Source organism: Hylaeus anthracinus, unplaced genomic scaffold, assembly GCF_026225885.1.
Source record: "Hylaeus anthracinus isolate JK02 unplaced genomic scaffold, UHH_iyHylAnth1.0_haploid 0, whole genome shotgun sequence".
NCBI classification, from domain to species: Eukaryota; Metazoa; Arthropoda; class Insecta; order Hymenoptera; family Colletidae; genus Hylaeus; species Hylaeus anthracinus.
Window position 1 is genome coordinate 6,101,060 of NW_026533254.1, and position 22,323 is coordinate 6,123,382.

Here is a 22,323-nt window from a genome sequence, read left to right on the forward strand (position 1 = left end):
AGATTGACCCTATAGAATTGATAGCGAATAGGGCGAGATTCGGACGATTTGATTTACAAGCTCGATACGGTTCATAGAGTAAAGATAAGGTGGGGAACGTGTTGACAGGGTGTCGTAAATTGGGCGGAAAACGTGGAAGACCCACGCTAGTTTCATATTTAACCAGCAAGATTCTCCATAGAGGGGTGAGCTGATATTTACGAGCACGACGCGACAAACGAAGACAGGGATTTCGACCACATCGCGTAATGTAAGGCACGAGGGAAAACAGACGCGTACGAACCCAACAATGATCAAAAGGGGATATCGCAAGGGATTGAGAGGAAAGTTTACGAAGGTCTGAATTCATATGACATAGAGTCACAACTTTAATGTCACAGTTGTCACTGTGAAAATTCAAATGATAGGTTCAAATGATTTGTTATTGAATAAATATCATCCAAACAAATTTTCTTTACCAAAATGAAGGAAGGAAGGAAGGATGGAGGAGATTAAGATGTAGATAATAAACGGTAAGATGGCCACTAAATACGCAAATAGAGCGTTATAGAGTTCGATGAAGAGCCGTGACACGATCTCTGTTCACCATCCACGTAATACCTTGACAATGGCGCTCTGCGTGGTCAATTCTTGTTCCGTGCCGACGATGTACCGTAACGGGGGCCAATTTTGCAGCACGTCGAGCACCACTCTGCGTACCGATGCGAGCAACAATCGTTAAACGTTCAAATTTTGAACCGTTCACCATCGTTAAACGTGTGCAGCCACGGAGTCGCGTTATTCAATGACTGCGTCCACGCCAAGCGTATCAAGTTTATAAAAAGCTGACGACATTGCAACGAAACACTCTCGCTCTAACGTTTGTTTAGAACATGTCACATTTTCTTGGTTTTAATAATCGAAATATAAGACAGAGCTGAGATATATAGCAAAACAAAGATCATCATATGTTCTATACATGACAGTCTCCATACCAAATTCCTGTAATGAATTACTATATATTTTCCAGGCATATCACAACAACATACTGAAAATCAAGTGCTTGACACATGTTTCAAACGCTCAGTGTAAACTAGCTCAGTGATTAACGCGCCACGCGAACGTGATCATTGCGCGTTTGGCCTGCTGGCGAATGACGTTAGATCGTGGCAAACATTGCAGTTGGATTCAGTTTAACGGTTAACACGAATTAGGCAACGGACCATTAACCCATTACCTGCCTCACCGCTCGAGGCAGGTTTCACGCACCAGGAATGGTCAACATTTCATTCGAATTCCAGTTCAATGTGTTGCGATTTAATCGAGCCAGAAAGGTGCAACATTCTTATTCAATTAATAATTTCGAGTGTCAAATAAATTCACTCTAAATACAAATAAAAATGTCAATTATAAAATGAAATATTTCACAGTAATCAAACAAGGATTTAACTCTTCAATCGAATAAATGTCACAAATAAATCTACGTTGTATTCGTTTTATTCGTCGTTCATTATTCAAATCAAATTTTTTCCGGTGTTCGTTACGAATCTACTTTCGTGTCATGACTATAGTCGAGGACTTTGAATTTTATATACCTCGTACTACAAAGGGAATAAATTTACTCTGATTTAAGTAGTTAAAGACGTTTCAGAAAGAAAAATCTTTGCTTAAGTAATTTTGTGCAAACTCTATTCACGATTTCTTATTTTTATCGTTAATGTATTTTTTTCCGGCCCACTCGCCCTTATAACTAATTTTCTCCTAGAACCCGTCTTGCTTTCTCAGGATGAAGACTTTCATTTAAGTGTTTCTTTACTTGTACAGCAAATGGTGCACTTACCCTGAGATTTTTGCTTGGCGAAAAGTACTCCTTTCGTTGTATACGATTGAAAGCTTTTTTGGAAATCACGTGACTTTTGAATTAATATGATCACAATTACCGAGATATCTATCAGAGATATCCGAGATGTTTGAGCTGTTCATGCACAAATCGATTAACTCCATAAAACAAAAAATTGAAAAATACGATCGACGTGGCCCCTGAAATAAATTATTTATTAGTCATTTATTAGTTATTTATTTATTAGTTATTTATTAGTCGTTTAATGGTGTTCATCTTTATTATTTAGGAAAGTTATTATAAATATAAAAAACTATGACTATACCAAGTGTTTTGACACTTAAGATTTTTCAAAAAGTGGAGTAAATCGATTTGTGCAGTGAACGGTTCACTTATCTCTATGATAAATCTTAACGAGAACTTTCATTATTTTTCACTATTTTCAATATAGTGAAGGTTCCAGGCTCCCCCTAACACGATGCTTTAAATTAATTCTTTAAATTTCGCTTAAATTTTAGAATATCTGTGTACACACTCACGCTAGCAAATCGCGAACATGCAACAGAGGCATCAGGTTGTCGCCACGACCAAGGATGGGCAGGAAAGGTGCGTTCCGCCATGCCATTTTGAACAGGTAATGCAGAGGGTCTTGTTGCTCGTCGCCATAGGTGATCCCGGAGCAAATCACCAGCGTTTTCAGCTTGTTCCTCAGATTGAGCTTTTTCCTCACCACCGTCACCTCCTTTTCGCATTGAATGTGTTCCTTGAAGTTAGGGTGTGGCTTCCGTTTCCGGAAGTCCTCCTCCGTGAAGGGTAGGTCTGGCTCCTCCGGATTCAATGGCTTGGTTTGCGCCCAGGTCATTAGGGTTGATATCAACACGAAATATCGCACGTCTTCGTTCCGCTTGAAAGCCTTCGGTGCTTTCTGCTCCATCTCCTCCAACTCTCCAACGATGGCTGAAAAGAAAGGGGAAACGTGGTGATTTTTCAACGAACTTATGGGGTGTACTGCTGTATACGCTTTATTATTGAAATTGAACAAGTTCCGTAAATGTATATTCATAAATGAACCGTTCACTGTACAAATCGATTAACTCCACCAGTCACATAAAAATCGTAACATTACTTACGATTATTTTTTTGGCTATTCTTTCTTATTAACGCATAGTTTACCGGCAATTTTACACAGAAACGACTTCGTGTCACCGGCTATTATTTCGTAATCGAATGTGAAATTTAAACAATCTGAATAAACTCCAATAAACTTTATTCATATTTTACCAACATAATGAATTGAAACGAAATATTGTACATGCATAACACGATGAGCAAAGCTTTTGCAATATTCTAGATCGTCCCTGAGTTTCATAAATTGAAATATATAATGCAAGTGCAAACACGAGTTAACTTGTGACCGGTCAACATTGTATTAATTTTATATATTGTCAGATGAAAGCTACATCTGTATTTATTTGAATTTATATTATAAATGGAATTTTAGAAAACAATATACATTATTTCGTCGCATTTCTCAACTTTTTGTTTTATGGAGTTAATCGATTTGTGCAACGAACGGCTCAAATAATAACATTACTCGAGCGTAGGTTTTCGAACACTGTTGACAGTCGCAGGAAAAAAATTCATCTTGAAAACAATCATACATTTAATTCATAATATAACATACATTTCCACCGTCGTCGTAAAAGAAAATGGTAAAGATGTTGTCTGGTTTGTCGTCGTCGAGGTGGCTCAACCTTTTAAGGGAATGGAAGGTGAAAAATAGTAACAAGAGTTTGGGTAAACGTACGTGCTGTTTACCTTCTTTCCAGGCTACACGAAGTGACCTGTGTATCTACAGAAAGCTTAAAGTGAGACAAAACTTGAGATACTGCGAAACTATGGCTACCTTTTCCCCTTTGTAACTGTTATCATTACTATTTATACTAAATTCTTCCTGTACTCAATTTATACCATCATGAACAAGTATTTCGGTATGAAAAAGGGTGTTCTAATGCACTCTATATAGTAAATCCGTAATAACTCAGTGTTCGGATGGTTGGACGTTGAGATATGTTAGACTCTTATGATGGGGGTTCTAACATGTAAGAATGATGACTCGTTTCAAGATGATATCCCCGCGTTACGTTGCGCGTTCTTAGTACTCGATAAAAACTCTTATCTCTGCTGAGAATTCATTCAATTCAAGGACGAAGCACGGTTAAAGGAACAATTGCTACACGCTGGATGTTTTCGTTCCATAACACAGCGTCCTTGAAGACTCGGAGATACCGCTCCTAATTTCTCTTTGTTTTTATAAAAATTAGAGTCCACGGTTTCCCACCATGATGCTCTTTCATATTTCAAACGCGTCTTCGCGTTTCTCCCTGAGGACCATTTATTTGTCACAGAGGAAAAAACTTTTTCCACCGACAAGCTACGGTTTTGTGCTTCTCGTTGCGAAGCGAATAATGACCAAAGTCGAAAAGGCGGTTAAAAGTTTTAATTATGCGACACATTAACAACGCACGTTATTAGAGTCGCGTAGTATAACACAGCTAAATCACTTTCGAATTTTTTTGAATTATTCTCAACTTCAGTTAATTTGAAATCGTGTTCGAAATAAAATTTTCCAGGGAACAATTGCATCGTTCCGAATGGTATCGAAAGGCCAGCGGTGCAAGCTCGACGCAATTAATTCACAGTTCGAATCACATGTTCCGATTCCTACCTTTCAACGCCCAACGAGCCTCGTCGACCTGGTCCTTTCCATGCGTGATATCGTATATCACGATCCCACACTTCATCAACTCGACCAATAGAGCGTAGCGATCTCCGGCGTCCTTTATAATCATAGTCACGTCCTCCGGAGCCGAGTGCTGAAAAGGGCCAAATGGAATTCGAAGTAATAAAGGCGAATTGAAGTATCAAAGGTCCCCCGTCGCCTGTCCTTTTAAGGGTTACAATGGGCGCGTCGATGATAAGGTAAAAAAGATAATGTGTTTGCGTGTGGCCCACGCAGCGCTTTGCGAAGGGTGGCATTGAATTCCTAAGGACGCGGAAAAAGCAGAAAATGGGAGGGATCTCCTTTTGGAGCAACGGTTTCAACATAATTTTAAAGGGTATCATCTCGAAAAGGGACATTCGTGCACTGAAAATTTATTTATTCAAGATTGCTATTATATTTAATTTAATTTATTGAAAGCATGGTTGCTTTTATCGTGCGTAATCGATCGATGATAAAGATTATTTAAGGGAATCCTGTGGCCAAATGCTTGCAAAACTCTTAAACCAAAGATATAGATTATATTTTTCACAAAAAAACTGCTTTTGAAATTTTGTTCACGAGAGAAATAAATAAGACTTGCTCAAATTGGCTCCTCTTTAACACATAGAAAAATAAGTTTACGGTGCAACGTAATACTTTGAAGGAGATGGCGGTGGATTGGCAGAAAGTAGCTAGGCGTTAATCAGACTAAAAGCCGCAAGTATTATTTACCTCAGGGTCTGAAATCGTACCAATCACCTCGTACTTCTTCAAAGTCCCGTCTCCGACGGGTGTTTTGCGAAACTTTTCATCCACGACTTGGCTCTCCTCGTCGCCGGGCCTTTCATCTTCCTCGTCATACTCCTCTTCCTCCTCCTCGTCCTCGTCGACACTTTGTGGATTAACGTACTCTCGGCCGGATAACAGCTGGAATTTTAATTGCTATGCTTTAAACAAGAACCCACTTGAGTGTTGATACTTTCTCTTTGCGGATTAGTGAAGACGAGGCTAGAATTAAAAAAGACGTAGTCTGTAGTAGATATTTATCGGAAATACGAAGACTGAAGACTGATTTTGTATAGAAAATTAATGAAAGTCCTGTTTGAAAATAATGCTATCGCGTGGTGCTGTTCCATGAACGACTAAGTAATAAATGAGCCGTTCATTGCACAAATCGATTAACTCCATAGAACACAAAGTTGAGAAATGCGATGAAATAATGTCCATTGTTTTTTAAAATTCCCTTTACGATATAAATTCAAATAAATGTCGTAGAATGCAAAAATACAGATGTTGCTCTCATCTAACGGTATATACATATACAATTAATAAGAAAGAATAGTCAAAAAATAATCGTCAGTGATGTTAGAGTATTTATATGACTGGTGGAGTTAATTGATGTGTGCAGTGAAGGGCTCAAATTAACCCTATTCTTCTTTAAATCAAGTACTCGAAGATCTAAAATCGCTCTCCGATCTCCTAACCGTGTTCTATTCTTGAATTGGTGTCCGAAGGGCGATCTACAGTCGTGCTGCTCGTACAAAGCAGCGGAAAACGTAATTTCCAGTCAACACACGCTGCATTACACACACAGGGATGTTTTTCGATCGAATTTGCGCTATTATTAAATTCTACTGGTCAAAGGAGTCTCGCGATTCACTGTTGAACGTCTAATTGACGTAGTGCTACCCAAGTGACATTCTAATTGTTAATTACCGTGTTTTAGTCACGGCAAGGAGAATTAAATTGGAGGGCCGCAACAACATTTTTCTTTTCGATTTCAGTGGGAGATTGTCCTGGACGGGACCTAATGCTGCTGGTGATGAATTAGGCGAACGAAACGTTGCACCACGGTTGAGAATAATATTCCATTGACTACTTACCGTGACTTTGTATCGCGGATAATGAAATTCCCAACTAGTAGAATGTTTTCTAGGAGACGAAGCCAACGCTGAAATTTAATTACATCGTTGTGAAATTATGTGGTTGGCCAGAGATACGAGTTGCAATCGCAAGAGTATAATTTCACTAAGGAACCTCGAGGGCTTTCTGCCAAACTAAAAGCATTGAGAAACCCCTTTATCTTCAATTTCTATTTTATTTTTATTTACCGTTTCCTTTGCAAAGATATACGAACGTGTAAAATAATAAATAAATTTACTTTCCTTATGTTCATTCCATGCAACACTTTTTCAAAATGAAGCAACGTAATTGCTTTTTAAAGCTTTGTAAATACAAGCACAGTCGATTTTATATTTCTTTCTTCACCGTTACAGTCCAACGTCATAAATAACACATAAAAGTGCAAATTTTCAAGCTCCTAAAACTGCTGGCAGTTCATTATTCGCGTGAATATTTTCTTTTAAATGAGACTCGTTGTCTAGCACAAACATTCATTTGTTGTTCGGAAACTTTTCTACGACTGGGTAATAATAATCTTTCGATTTCATGAATAATCCCTGGTTGCTGATTAATCGTGCCAGAAGTAAGTTCTAAATATTAATGTTAAAGTAATATCTCCAACTGGTTAACTCTGTGGGTATCCCGATTTGTGATTCTAGTACGAGACGCAATATATCGCTTCGCTGGTAATTAGGAGATATGTTATTCGTTCCAATAACGTCACAGCATCCTGGATATTGCGTTTACTTGATTGCTGCATTCCCGTCGCGAAACCGCACAAGTTCTTCCGCTATAACGAGCAACAAGCAATCAAAGCCACGACAAATTCTACCGACGCTTAATTGATTTATAATTTAATTATAACTTCCTGCAATAACGACGTCAGTTAAGTTGACGTCTACCGTCTTGAATAATATCTACAATTCTTGATAGCATGAGGAGAACAAAGGCTTGGGTACGACAGGAAAATAGCAACTTCTCTGGAAAATATACCTGTCGTTCCGCCCTCGATAGCAATTGACGTACAATAAGCCTACACAGAGCGGAGAAGGAAGTCTGATTTATCGGTTGTTTTTCTCCAAGAAGGTATTCTTGTGTAACGTCTTTGTGAAGACTGCAGAAAAGCTTGTAGGAGTTGCATAATCAGGAAACCGCTTTGAGGTCATCATTAACTTTTCTTTGTCCTCATTTACATGTACAGACGACTGTCTTTCGGAGAGAATTAAAAGGTTAGAGGTCTCGTAGAACCATCTTTAACAATAGAACGATTCCAACCCTTCGACGCGGTATAAAAGAAGCTCAATGCTTTCAACCCTTACATTTCCTCTATTATTGACCATATAAGAGAGGATACCCTTCCAAATAAATAAATGATCCCAGTGAAAAATTCACATACCTCCCTAACTTTTATTTTTCTTCTTCCTTCACTTCCGTGATCAATTTCATTCACATCGTCATTGCGTATAAAAAAGGCACTTCCTATTTAAATAAATGAACAATCCCAGTTAAAGATTCACGTACTTCGCGACTATCTCGATTACTTTTTCATTTACTTTCCACGTAACCAATCTCGATCGCGTCCTCGATCCTTTTCCCCTCGGTACCTTCATGAAAGCCATTACCCGGTTCAAATAAATAAATAATGTGTTGTAAACGTTTACCTAAGGAAACCACGTTGCACCGTCGTTAAAAAAAGATTCTGCCTGTAGGAAATTAAAGAGGATGTACTGGAACTAATTCGAAATCGATACCACGCGTTACATATTTTCTCACGTTTCTTCTCCCCTTGCTAACGCGGCTGTCGAGGCGCGCCAGAACCTAGACATTGCATCGTAACTTCTTGCGCGCAGTAATAGGCACGCGTTAAGTGTTCTCTGCCTATAGAACGTCGATGAAAAACGGGACGACACCTTCTGGCAGTAATAGGAGACTTACGTCTGCCAATTTCCTCCCGTGATAACTGTCAACGTGATTGATAAACACACGCCAGGGCTTCAGAGTAGGTGCGACAGGTTCTTGCAACGAGGGATCCTTGTTCCGTTTCTGAGTCTGGTCCAGGTCGCTTTGGACGACGTTTTGCGCGCCGTTTCGCAAGTCTGAGTACCTTGTCGAAGTTTTCTTCATCGTTGATGTCACCTTTTATAAAAACGAGCTCTTGAACGTCTGAAGTTGAATCGACTCGGTTATTCGTACGACTTCGGAGTGTTGATGTAACTATGTAGATCCTTTATCTATATCTATACTAATTTATAAAGAATAAGTTTGTTTGTATGTAGAGGGTAATTTGCGAAACTACTGAAACGATTTGAACAATTTTGTCAGTAATAAAAAGCTACACTATCCCTGAGTAATATAGGCTACGTTTCATTTTGATAAAATCACGTTTTCAGTTCAAAATCTTAATATTTGTAAGTAAAGTTGTGGCATCGCGATACTCACAATCAGAAATATCGGTTGAAACATCTGAGTTACGGAAAACAAAAGACAGTCACCTACTGATTCACGAAAGAACACGTTGTTGAACAGTCAGTCGAACACGAACGACAAAATAAATAGTATTCCACGCGAGTGAAATTGCGGGATGCAGCTAGTAGTATAGAATATTGTAATAATGCTTCTGTTTTTAGTTAAAATATTAATTAGAAATCGTTTGTTGCGAGTACATTGCAACAAGAGCTTCTTACTCCGCGGGTTCACAGAGACACGTGCGATTGAGGTAGCGCGCCGCTTCGGCACGTGATGTTATTCTCACGTGACATTAACAAACAGAGACACGTGTACCAATGTTCCATATTCGACGTGACACGATTCACAAATACGTGGCCGAGGAATAACGTTAATGACCCTTGTTTCGTGAGTATTGTGTGAGGAGAAAGCAAGAGCAAACTTGGATGGAATTGCGAGTCATATCGGGCGAGACAATTTAGTTAGCCTTCCTAAGGTCTGCTCCTTCACATGCATTCGACAGCTTCCACCTTTTCTAGCCAGCATAAATGGCATTGCAATCTGGAGTTATTTATTTTCATCCTACTCATTCAAAGCGCCGTGTCTGATCAGGAACAGCATAATCTACTTAAAGCTTCGAGCACTCTTAGGTCTTTCGTTGAATAAATTTTAAATAGAATAGTTTTATAGAGTTTAAAAAAATAATGGGACAAGCCAAATTTAATCATTTAGTCAGCCTTCCTAAGGTCTGCTCCGTCAGACGCATCCGACAACTTCCATCTTGTATGACCACCATAAATGGCATTGCAATCGAGACAGAATAGCTCGTATTCTATGAAGTTAATTTCCGAGGTGAACATTAATTTCCGATCTATTCTTCCTCGATTTTTCAAACTCAGGTTTCTTCATTCTTTTTTCTAAGATAGAAATTCTGTCATCGTTGGACAGATTTTACGTTTTAATACAAACGGAATGGAATAGCTGGAAATGGCGACTAAATCGTCGCGGGAAATGTAGATGAGACGTGACAGACGAGGTATCCATTTCGAAATTGTATGGTTCTCTGAAAAGGTAAGGTCAGGGTAATGGATATTTGGTCACGGGGGCGGTCATTACGTCACATAGGACCATGACCATGAAATCGAGTAGCTTATGGCTTGCGCCCAGGTTCTGCGGCACCTGTAACGAAAATTTATCGATTCACCGACGAACATGCTCATCGGCTTAGAGTGGCTCCACCCTTTTCGTTAACCAAAAACAATGAATGTGAGTTCAGAGATCGAGGCCTTGGAGCTTTAGAAGCTCTTAGGTCCTAGGATCATTGGGTTATCCTTTCCCCAACCAAGGCACTTGGTACTTTGAAGCCCCGTTCAACGTCGTCAGCAAACCTAAGGATGTTTTCTCTTGGGTTACTTGTTACCGCTGGTGTTCAATACAACTCTACCAAGAGCCTAACCAGGATTAGTAGAAGACAGACCTCGAACCAAACTTATTATCGTCGTAAAAAAGGTATACGCCATGGTACGCACGAACAACCCTCAGCGGCCTCGCAACCCACGCAACGGGATCCGGGGGTCAAGGCTGGCTGGGAAACCATGCGGAAGATTGAAAAGCGTGGTGAATCGATAATTGCACGGGTTGACAACGGGGAATTCCGGAATCCCCGAATAGAAGCTTTGTTCCGTGAGATCCGAAATTCCTTTTGTCGGCGTTCGTGCGGAGAAATGTTCGGTTTCTGCGAAGATTGAGTCTTTGCGTATGTAAAATAAACTGACTCGTTGTACTTCATTCGCGAATTCTTTTTTTTTTTACGATCAATTCATTGGATATCGAAGATCAAACATAGAAGCTTATTATTTCTGTCACTTTAGTAATTCGTATTCAAACATTTCACGTGTCAGAGGTTTAAAACAATTGCGCGGAGTTTTACGAGATCACTGAAAAATGTAGTTGTTACCGTGGTGGTCGTTCGCTAACGAATATTAAGAGTCAGGTAATGGCGGTGGAAAGCATCATTCCTCTGTGTCCCATCAATCACTTAACCATGTACACAGAAACTCGTGCTGCGACGAAGAAGCAAACCGTAAATTGAGTTAATGCCTGAACCTTTACACTCGTTATCACCTCCGTCACGCAATTACTGGATCTTACTTTCCCCCAGAGATGAATTCAATTTTATCCAAACAACAAATATGGAATACACGAGAAAACAATTTAAAACGATTTACCTGTGACGTTTAAAGAAATGAATCGTTGTTCGCATTAGTGCAAATTAGGAAAATACTTCCATTGCTTCTTATCAAAGAGGGATACATGGTCCTCGTGCGCAAAAAAAAAACGTGTTACATTTAAAATTTAATGGAAATTCGAGGGAAGCACTTCCAGAGGTTTCTAATGTTAGGTCAGACTCAGGATCTTGCAAACCTCGGCTGATTCTTCCTCGCCTTACTCTACGGAATATTGAGTTCGATACGTGACGGAAAATGATCACACATAACAAGTTGGCCAAACGATATCAGACCTTGGTAAAGAGCCAAACACTATCAGACCTAGGTCCTCATTCGTGACCTCGGATCGAAGATCTGTTCCTGGTCGAACAATTTGATCGGTCGACTCATTTTTTGGCCGCAATAATATTCTGGGAGGGTTCTCGAATTGTCGAAACACGAGGCGGAGGCAATCGAGGATCTCTTGCGGAATCGATCGCGAAAGCGTAGAACGCTAATAGACTCATAATGGCGGCACGTACGTTTCTCAGAAAATGGTACCTATCGTTGGAACAAGCACACCGAATACGTTAAACAGATTAAGGTGGAGGAATTGTTTACGCCGGAGATCGATAATCGTCGATGAGATCGTGACTGTTGTTTCAAATGTTGACAGTTGGGAAATAATCGAGAACAGTGTTTATCGACAGCAGAGGAGAAAATGACGCAATTGAGCCGAGGAGATGGTAAACAAAATTAAATAACTAAATTAAATTATCTAATTCCAGATTTAATTTAACAAATAACGGATGACCACTTGCTAAGCTTTAACCCATTCACTGCCAACTGCGAGAGATCTCGTAGTTCGCGCTACAAGTTTAGATTGATAACAATTGGTCAACGAATATTTTTATTGCCTTCTGAGTTAGGATTTATTAGAAAAGAGGAATGAAAATTTAATATAATGTAAAAAACATATCTAATATCACTTTTTATTATAAAAATAATAACTTAGACCGGGTCCGATGCAACCTGTATTTTATGGCTGTGAATTCATTTAGTCAAATGCCGTAGTTTAACTAATAACGTTCCAGTCTCGGGAGGAATAGAATTTTAATGGATCGATGTGTGGTCCACCGCGACGCATAAATCCTTCAAACGTCGATGAATCACACCGGAACAACGTAATTACTGAAATGAAGGAGAGAATACAAATTCCCCGCGGACAGGAATTGAAATCGGAACGCGAGGGGGCGTCATCGCGCAGGGGAACTACGTAGGTGATAATTGTTCGTTGCAAACAGATACGCGAATAACTAATGAAGCGTCCTCGCATTGTTCACCACGGTTCGTTGTACTATTACGCGAATCTGCCATCTGAAAGGAATTCCTGCTTCCATTAACCCTTTAATTTTTAGGCTGGTGTAGAAGGAATTGCGGTTTTTAATATTTAGCTTTAAATGATCATAACTTTTTTTATAATAGACTTTATGAATCAAAATAAGAACCATTAGAATCAACACATTTTTTCAAACAAGGAGCAAGTTTTTTTATCCCGGCCGCGTAGAATTCTGGAGTCCTTGAGGGAACGAATTCGTTGAAGGCATTTTTTACATCATTGTGGTTTTTGATGCATTTTTTGCACAGGGAGTCGTTGAGATGCTTGAAATGGTAGTCGGTAGGGGAGAGGTTTGGCGAGTATGGTGGATGGTCGAGAATTTCGTAGCCCAACTCATGCATCTTCTGGCGCGTCATCCTGAAGACGTGCGGTCTGGCGTTGTCATTGAGGACAATTGGTGCGGTAGCACCATTCGCCAAGCTTCTTCACCTTCCAATTTTCTTCAAATGGCGAACAATGGTTGAATGGTCGACGTTGAGTTCTTCGGCAACTTTTCGTGTAGTTTTGCTTGGGTCAGCTTCAATTGAGGCCTTCAATTGGTCTCCGTCAGCATCAGAAGGTCGATTACTTCATCATCAAGGCTCTCATTATCATTACGTATGTTCGTTAACGGTATTCTGATCAAAAACTTCGTTGATATTGCGAACCATTTCCTTCGCTTTTCGACTTCTTTTAAATATGTACAAAAATATTCCTTGTAACTGCTTCGTTTTTATGATTGCTGAAATGTTCAAAGTATAGCTTATAACAACAACAATCATATCATATTTGTTATCGAAATAAAGAGCAGATTCTAAGCTTCAGAATGATATATACAGTGCCAATATTTATTTAAAAATTTCTGAAAATTTTAAACGGTAAAGTTTTACAAACTGAAACCCGCAATTCCTGTTGCACCAACCTAATACTTGCTGTAGTATGTTTTGAACAGTAGTGTAATACTTTATTCATGGAGAGAGAACAAATGAGTTAGAACTACGATAACATATGCTAAAAAATCACAATTTTCTACAGGACATTGAATGTTTTGAATGATTAAAAAGGACATGGTATCAGAATGATAAATGATACGATAAAGTATTGAACTGGGGCAAAGGTATAATGTCGTTATCAAGAGCTATGAATTCTCATACACCTTTCTTCTCTTACCGATATCTTGCAAATGGCAAACTTGGAGGTGTGCCATTTTTGCAATGGGGTTGAAATTAATTCGCTTGGATCATAACGAAGAACAGAGTTTTCAAATGTATTTTATATATATTTATAAAAGTATTTAATTTCAATCTTTTCGCTCTATAAATTTTGGAAATTCATCCTGCAACTCCTCAATTCCATCAGTTCCACCGTGTCTGACCAGTGACTTCCACTTCTACTTCCTCCGTTTCAGTCGTTGTTCTCTAGCACGTCCTGCTATTCGTAAGCAAGTAAATAGTAACGATATGATCAAGGAGGCTCCCTTGTAAACCGTGTTAAACGTATTCGAGTGACACGACAGCGAACAGTGTGAATGGAGACGGTAAGAGGAAACGCGACGCCACGCGAACGAGGCGTCGCTGTTCGCCTATTCAAACGAAGCGGCTGACAATGAGTCGCATATCCCTTTGGCTTTCTCTTCCTTCGTAGGATGCGTGCACAATACTGCATTGCTCGTTAATTATTAAACGTTACTCTCCGCGTACGTCTTCTTCGTTGCTCAATCCAGTCGTAAAAAGTCGAAATTTTTACCTGTTGAACGATAGAAGCTGTTGCGCCACAGTGCAAATGAGTCACAACGTATCGTTTAAAAGGCGTGTACAGTAAATACGGTCCTTGCAATTTGAACACATTTGAAACTGTTAAACTTTTCAGACCTGGCGTTTACAATTGAGGACATAAAATTTAAAAATTACCGACGCTATCGTTTAGGTCGAATGTCTATATACTACATTATACTACACTATTAGGACTTTTTTTAATTTTTTTTATATTAATTTTAGTCCAAGTTAACCCTAAAAATTAAATTACATTAGTACGAAAAAAGAATAATTCAGGTCTGAAAGGACTAAATATTGACGGCCTTTTACCTACACTGTCAATGAATTATTATTCATTGAACTATCAAGCTAGTAAAAAAATTAGGAAGGGTTTGAACAATTAGACACTAAATTAGTTTGAAATTTCACTTTCAAGGCGAACATGAATCTGCGTAGGCGGATTCTTTTTTGCTTATTGAGAACATTCGCGTGGCTAACGTGGTGTAAATTTGTTCGCAGAAGAATGGACGGAAACATTCCCATATCAGGTGTTAGTAGGAACGGGAATAGTGTTGATGGCTTTATTCTTGCTGGCTGCCGTGAGTTTCCAATGTTCGTTTACCTGGCGATGGTTAATGAGGGTGAGGCGGCACATGAAGGAGGAAGACAACGAGAGCGACTTATCGCAGCAGAACGCTATACGTATCAGCCATTCCTTGCCGGATCTTCAATCGGAGCCAATCACTCACGAGTACGTTCAGGAGCAAAAGGACAACAAAAAGGTATCGACGATGAGAGGCACTTGAAAATATCTTAATATTGCGATTTTCTATTCTTGGAGAGAATAAAAGACGTTGGAGTGATAGCTTCGCTGTAGAAACTGTCAACATTAAATGTGATTGATATACGCATTTAAGATGAAATGAGCTGGAATTCTTCTTGAAAAATAAGAATTCAATGCCTTTCTTAAATATTTACTTTGAATGGACGATTATACAAAATGTGCGCCCGCTCGGAAGTATGTGAACACTATCTTAATAGAAATAAATATCTAATAAAAGTTGCAAATCTATTAATATCGATTATATCATTTATGTTTCGATATGTTTATGTTGTATTAGCGAATACATTTTACTAATAGTTTTTTATTTAATATCACATTAGTAATGATAACAAATTCCAGGGATAACTAAATAATATTAACATTTCTTTGATCAAACTTGGATACTATTACTTTCTTCATTTTATCCGAAGTAACAGTATCTCATTTATTTTGTAATATTTATGCTATTAATGTTTTTAGTACATTTAACATTCTTTCTGAACTTTTCTATGAACCAGAGTTCCACTATAAAATTGAATATGGCACTCAAAATATTTAATATTATTAAATGTTGTTAAATACACATCCAATATAGAATTTAGCAACAATATGTGTATAGTAATAATTTACAGTGTATATTAATTACACATTGAAGGTAGTAAGTGTTCACATATATTTATGAATGAGCATGTATACATTTTAAGTTCCAACAAAAGTATGTTAACTTCATTGTATATTGCGTAAATTTGACCACAATCCACCGATAATGTTAAAATACAACGTAGAACGTATTACTCAGGCTGGTTCGTACACTCCCTTCTCCGAGACGGTATCATCTAATAAAAGACACGCGAATAAAGATTTCATACAGCGAGAGGATCGCTTGAGGAACTTCCGCGGTTAAAGTTGGTTAATGAAGGTTTTTTGTGGCGTACTTCCGGAAAGGTCTTGAAATATTAAGACACGACAGACCCGTGAAAGGATGATTTTCTTTTTCCAGGTGCTGCGCCAGACAACTTTACCCATCGTGCCGATGAGACACCAGAGCTTTCAAAGGCAGCTCTCCCATCGGCTCGACCTGCCGAACATCAAGTTCAGCATCTGCAGCCTGGAGAATCACAGCGACTCGAGCCTCGGGTTAATTAAGGTGCGCCGCGATACACAGCCACGCTCGTTCGCTCGTTTCCTTAGCCGCAATTTTCTCAGGCTAACTTCCGCGTCGAGCAATTAAGCCGAAGCAGAATTTTTCTTTCCCAAACCCCCCGCGGAAGTACTGGCGAACGAAACAGAGTAGCAAATTCAGTTTCCACGAAGTTTTCTAACGATTCGCGTCCACGGTTTGCAGCCAGAACTTTACAAGAAGGAGCTGGTGAGGCAGGAGAGCACCGAGAGCTCCAGCACCATAGAAATGGAGTACGCGGGAAGGCTGCATTTCGCTCTTCGCTATGACAAAGAGATCGAGGGGCTAGTCGTTAAAGTGAGTTTTACGATTTACCTAATGGATTTACATTTGTTGCGTGAATACTGGCAGAGTTAATGTTACAAATGTTGCACGACACAGCTGTAAAATAGGCAAAGCAAAGATAGAGGGGGCTACACGATACATTTTTCTGTATTCGAATTTTATTAAAACATTCGAATATTTCTGTTACGTCTTTTAGAATATACTATTACAATATTTCAGTATGTATAATATTTCATTTCAATTCACTATGTTGGTAAAATATAAATAAAGTTTATTGGAGTTTATTTAGGTTGTTTTCACATTCAATTACGAAATAATAACCGATAACATGAAGTCGTTTCTATGTAAAATTGCCGATTAACAATCTGTTAATATAATATCTACTTCTCCCTTCGTTATCTTTGCTATACCATGGAGATTCCCTCGCCCACAATGAAACAATTAGCAATCGTCGTTCTCCTATCATCGTTCTCACCCATCTCCCACTTCACTGAAACCGTCTCGAATGTGTAATCCAAGACGGAATGCACATTAAACGTCTTAATCGAGTGACGAGTATCACGTATGATATCACGCGCTATTCGAGGCATCTTAAATTCCGCAACAGAACGAATACCATGATCGAGCAGATGCTGTACCGTGGGCGTTTTCTTTAAGCGGCGCACGTAACTGCGAAATCAACATGGGACATACAGAGGCAGCGAGATGAATGCTTCCCGCGCAAACGATGACCGACATTCGCGTTCCAGTTTCGACGGAATTATATCGGTCTCGGTTTATGATATATTCGATCGCGTGCGACCGCATTGATTAAACCCCATTACGCGTCCCAAGGCTGCCGTCATCGCCGATTGGCGAAAAATTCTCCCGTTGGTGAGAACGCATAAAAGGCATCCAAGGTGGCCTAATCGAAGGAGGTGAAATTAATTTCACATATGCTATCACGCGAATCATTCTCGTACTTCAGCGTCCTTTTGAGATTTAAGACACTTGCTCGAGGCATAAAGAGAATATTACGGAAGGTTACGATCTGTTAAAAACGTTTTTCTTTTTGTTGAATATTTAGCTAAATAAAACACGCAGGTTTTAAGTCTTCCTTGGTGTAATATATTTAAGAAACAAAACGAGACTGAAATACAGGCGTTTTACAAAAAAATAGTGCGAGCTCGGTCTACCCGAGTCGTTCGATCTGTGCACTGTCGGATTTCTACGAGAACTGAAAAAGCCCAGAGTCATATTGTTGTTTCACTGCAATCCCCTTTTTTGGGAATTTCCCGTCGATCGTGCTCTTTCGACGTTCAGGTATGACCCAGTCATAAAACTTGGATCAAAATTTAGCTATTTCGGTCACTGTTGACCTGAAGGTCTCGCATCAGACAAAATCAAACTTTCAAATTATAATCTAACGGTATTTTTCGCAGAAATCCAACATTTTTTTTCATTTCATTTTAATTTTTCTATTAGATCTAAAGTTATTTAGTGATCAGTGACAGCATAATCTACTTAAAACTTCGAGCATTCTTAGATCAACTATGACACTGAAAAACAATAATATATACGTTCATTTGTTGAATAAATTTTAAATAGTATAGTTTTATAAAGTGCAAAAAGAAATGGGACAAGTCAAATTTAACCATAACGCGATTCATAACTTTATATGTTACAAAAGTTAAAAGCAAAACATACCTCATTTGTAGGGCAAAGGGTTCGAAGTATATTGAACTTTACACTGTTGCCTTATATATATTCTAACATTGTTACATTAACGCTATTTATAAACTTTCTGCGCCAACAATTTATAAATTTCCTACGCGAATTAATTATAAATTGTCGCGCGTTAAAGGAGCTACAGGTTCAATTTAAATCAACTTAAGTGATTGTGGACGCTTGACGCTTCCACCTACCCGGTCTTCCTCTGCGAAATGCTAATATCGTCCTGGATATTCTTCGTAGCCTATGTCTTCAGAATTTTCCCATAATCCAACGCACCTTCCATGATAAATTCATTTATAAATTAAAATAATTTACTCTGTACATAAAATTCTCCAATTCGCCTCTCCATCTTACGGGTGAAGAGATTTGAGAGAGAACATCTTAAGCGAGTCGACTAAATTAATTTCGTCCTCGTTAAGATGCTTTCTCGCTTTCCAAATTGCAGGAAATACGGTTGCACTCGGCATGGCTTTTTAGATGACAATTCTGATAACGAAAACAATCATATTTATTATTATTAGGTTCTTATTTTACAAGAGAAAAAAGATCAAAATTCATGCATCGGTTCTGGCACAAGCATAATCGAAGCACTGTGCGTCGGTAGAAATGTTTTCGCAACACTTGGCGCGCGTGGGCAAATTCAGTTCACGATTGCACTCTACTGGCTAATTACGTGGCCACCATATTTAGCGCGAGTTATTGGATAACGATAATGAAGTACGAGCAGCGCTCGTGCGACGGACACTCGCGTCCCCAGTATCCGTTTGATTACGACTCGACGTCGATTGGGTAACGTTGCCGTTCTTGCGTACGAACGAGATCGGAGGAGATTGAATTTGTTCTAAATAGGGCACCCACGTTTTCTGACATAGAAATATAAACGCGCGAAACGCGTGTACGCGTCGCGGTTCATTCATAAATCTACGCGAGGACGGAGATGAAGGAACGCGGACGATTAGCTACCCGCGGAGAACTGGATCTTTCATCTCTGACCGCGCAATTATGCTAATATTCGGAATTAAATAGCTGGAATTAAATATGCTGCACAAGCGCGAGATTAAGCACGGCGATGATTAGATTAAATTTTAATCCAGAGAACAGAAGAAATTCTCACTTATTTTTTCGCGCCTGAAACCGTAATGTGTAGTTTTTGAATTATTTTAATTATCAGTTTCTGTGTTTAAGTATTTAGTATATTAGACCACGAGTCTTTTGAAAAAGACTTCCTCACCACAAATTGTTTGAATCCCCCAATTTTCGTCGACGGGAAAGTCATTCTACTTATTTTTGGGACAGACTCTGTATTTTAAAATTCTTAAGAAAAATAACGAACAATCAATTTAATTTATCGCGAATGAACTTATTCCTATCCTACTATTTGGATTCGATGGACAGGGCAACCTTTGAATGAAACGTAACGTCCCGTTTAGGTCTTGGAAGCTCGAGAACTACCAGTCAAAGACGTGACAGGCAGCAGCGATCCTTACATAAAGATATACCTGTTACCTGATAGTAAGAAGAAGTATCATACGAAAGTGCACAGGAAGAATTTGAACCCCGTATTCAACGAGACATTCATCTTCAGGTAAGTGCAGCTCATTCACTCGAATCTAGAAGTTTAACAGCGAGCAATCATTGGATTCATTTCCTGACAAATGCCGATGAAATTAACATCTGTCAACAGCGTGTCCTACGAGGAACTGAGGGAACGCTATCTTCAATTCTCCGTTTACGATTTCGATCGATTCTCTCGACACGATCTGATCGGTCAGGTTGTGGTCAAGGGATTACTAGAGTGCACCGACCTTGAGCAAGAAATCCCCTACACGATGAACATCATGTGCCCTATGCAGGTAACTTAAATTATTAAATATTTAAAATGAAGGAATACTTTAGTGCCCCTTTTTGAAAAGCCTTGATTGAACTTTAAATATTTATCCCGAAGCAGCCTTTCATTATGGGTCGTAACGTCAATTAGTAAATAAATTCTGTATTCTTTCTAATTGGTGTGGCTATAAATAATTGATTTCAACAAGTGAATGAAAATAAACTGAACCATGGCGTTAATTGTCTTTCAGGAAAAAATGGACCTAGGAGAGCTGATGCTGTCACTCTGCTACCTACCAACAGTTGGTCGGCTAACAGTGACCATAATTAAGGCTAGAAATTTGAAAGCCATGGATATAACAGGATCATCTGGTAAATTTATCTCAATTGTTCTCGGTATTCTTTTGTCTTGCACCAGAACGCTTTCGCGGAAGGATCTGCGACGCGTTGCGCAACGTTGATTCTCTTACAACGTAATGACAGTGTTGTTTGTTTAGGTATTGAGTCACTGCCTTCTCTTATTGCTTTATTACTATTCGCATAGTAATAATCAAATTTGCATACTAATACGCGTCTCGCTTTGTACGAACACCTTAAAAATTAACAAGCAGGAGCATTTGTGAAAAAATGCTTACTTCCACCTCAAAGTAGATACATGGATGATAATAAAAGCGAGCACAATCGGTTCTGCGTATTGTATACTGACGAAGTTTTTTAAATATGTATAGTAATCGTGATATCATCTTTTTGGAAAATAAGTTTCATTAAATAAGAGTAACACAAAGCTTCTGAAGAACTTCAAATCACTTCATACGTACACACATTTGTTTCAAGCTGTATATAATTAGTTGTGTAATCGTAAATACGTGAATAATTAATAAACCACGTTTAAATAAAATAAATTGTTTTCCAGACCCGTACGTGAAGGTGGACCTGCTCTGCCAAGGTAAAAGGATCAAAAAGAAGAAGACAGCCGTGAAAAAGAATACGTTGTTCCCAGTGTATAACGAAGGTCTGGTGTTCCACGTGCCAGAGGACAACATCAAGGACGTCAGTCTCATAGTAAAAGTAATCGATTACGACAGGTGAGCGAGAAGGGATTATTGAAAGAATTATAGGTAGATCGACGAGTCACGAACGACAATCGTCTAATTTTCTGTTAAGGATTGGATCGAACGAATTAATGGGCTGCACGGCCATTGGCTCCAGTTTCATCGGCGTCGGTCGTGACCATTGGTTGCAGATGCTGAATAATAAAAAAAATCCCGTGGCGCAATGGTACACCCTGTTGGAAACGGTCGCTGGTCACGTTCCATCTGTGAATTCGGAGCCGCTTCCAATGAGTCTGAGTTGCTTGAATAAAAGGTGAGTATTAGGAGCATTACCCTCTAACCCTTTGCAATTATTTCGTTGAGAAATAAATTAGTTTCATGTGGTTTCAAGCATCGTATTTAAGAAAATCTTTGACCATTCAGATTTGTTAGCCTTTATAGTGTTCAAAAATTGAAGAATTTCCTTTCACAATAAAATGGTGCAGAATATGAAGCAACAAATATTTGTTTTTTTTTTTAAACTGATTACATAAAATGGAGTGGAAGGTGGCCATGGGAATCCTTGGCCCTTAAATGAATGGACATGAACCAGTACATGTCCGACTTTTGAAATTTCCAGATGAAGACAACACGGCCGAATTAAGTTTCGCGGGAAGTCGCAGTTTTTGTCAGACGTCGGCTTGGGCGTTGTTTCCTTCTGTCGTCATTTAATGCACACCGCTTGACTGACTTAAGTACAATTTCTATCTCAAATGGCTCCGAAGAAACACAAACAAACAAACAAACAAACAAACAACAAAACTCTGTGCTTTGGAAATATAATCATACGGCGAGCGTGGAATAGTAAACCAAGTAGTAGAACATAGTAGAATGTTTGAGAAGCATAGTATAAAATAGAGAATCGAAGGTAAGGTGAGGCTGCTCAAAAGTAATCCTGACGATCGAATGTTTGAAATCAAAAACAAAGGAAAAGCAACCAAAAAAATAACACAAACGATAAAAATAATAATAAAGAAACAAGAAAAAAAGAGGAGAGAAAGTTAAAGTGAGAGAGAATGAGCGAGAGTGAGAGAGAGAATGAGAAAAAAGATAGAATAGGTTTATTTTTTGAACATAAACGAATCCAGGCTGGACCTGACTTCGTGCATACAGATAAATACGGACCGTTTGCCGA

The 22,323-nt window shown here is 38.9% G+C and overlaps 1 protein-coding gene across 1 annotated transcript in view; it reads left to right on the forward strand.

The window, feature by feature from the left end:
- The window catches only part of LOC128896214 (synaptotagmin-10-like), a 48,939-nt gene extending 26,988 nt beyond the window's left edge, over nt 1-21,951 (forward strand). The window contains exons 2-10 of the mRNA XM_054159425.1: nt 14,789-15,051; nt 16,093-16,239; nt 16,438-16,569; nt 19,701-19,855; nt 19,955-20,123; nt 20,349-20,469; nt 21,011-21,182; nt 21,262-21,462; nt 21,769-21,951. Of these exons, the coding sequence (XP_054015400.1) occupies nt 14,789-15,051; nt 16,093-16,239; nt 16,438-16,569; nt 19,701-19,855; nt 19,955-20,123; nt 20,349-20,469; nt 21,011-21,182; nt 21,262-21,462; nt 21,769-21,772 (1,364 nt within the window). The 3' untranslated portion in view covers nt 21,773-21,951. The remainder of the gene's footprint in view (nt 1-14,788; nt 15,052-16,092; nt 16,240-16,437; nt 16,570-19,700; nt 19,856-19,954; nt 20,124-20,348; nt 20,470-21,010; nt 21,183-21,261; nt 21,463-21,768) is intronic.
- Nucleotides 21,952-22,323: the final 372 nt, after the last annotated feature.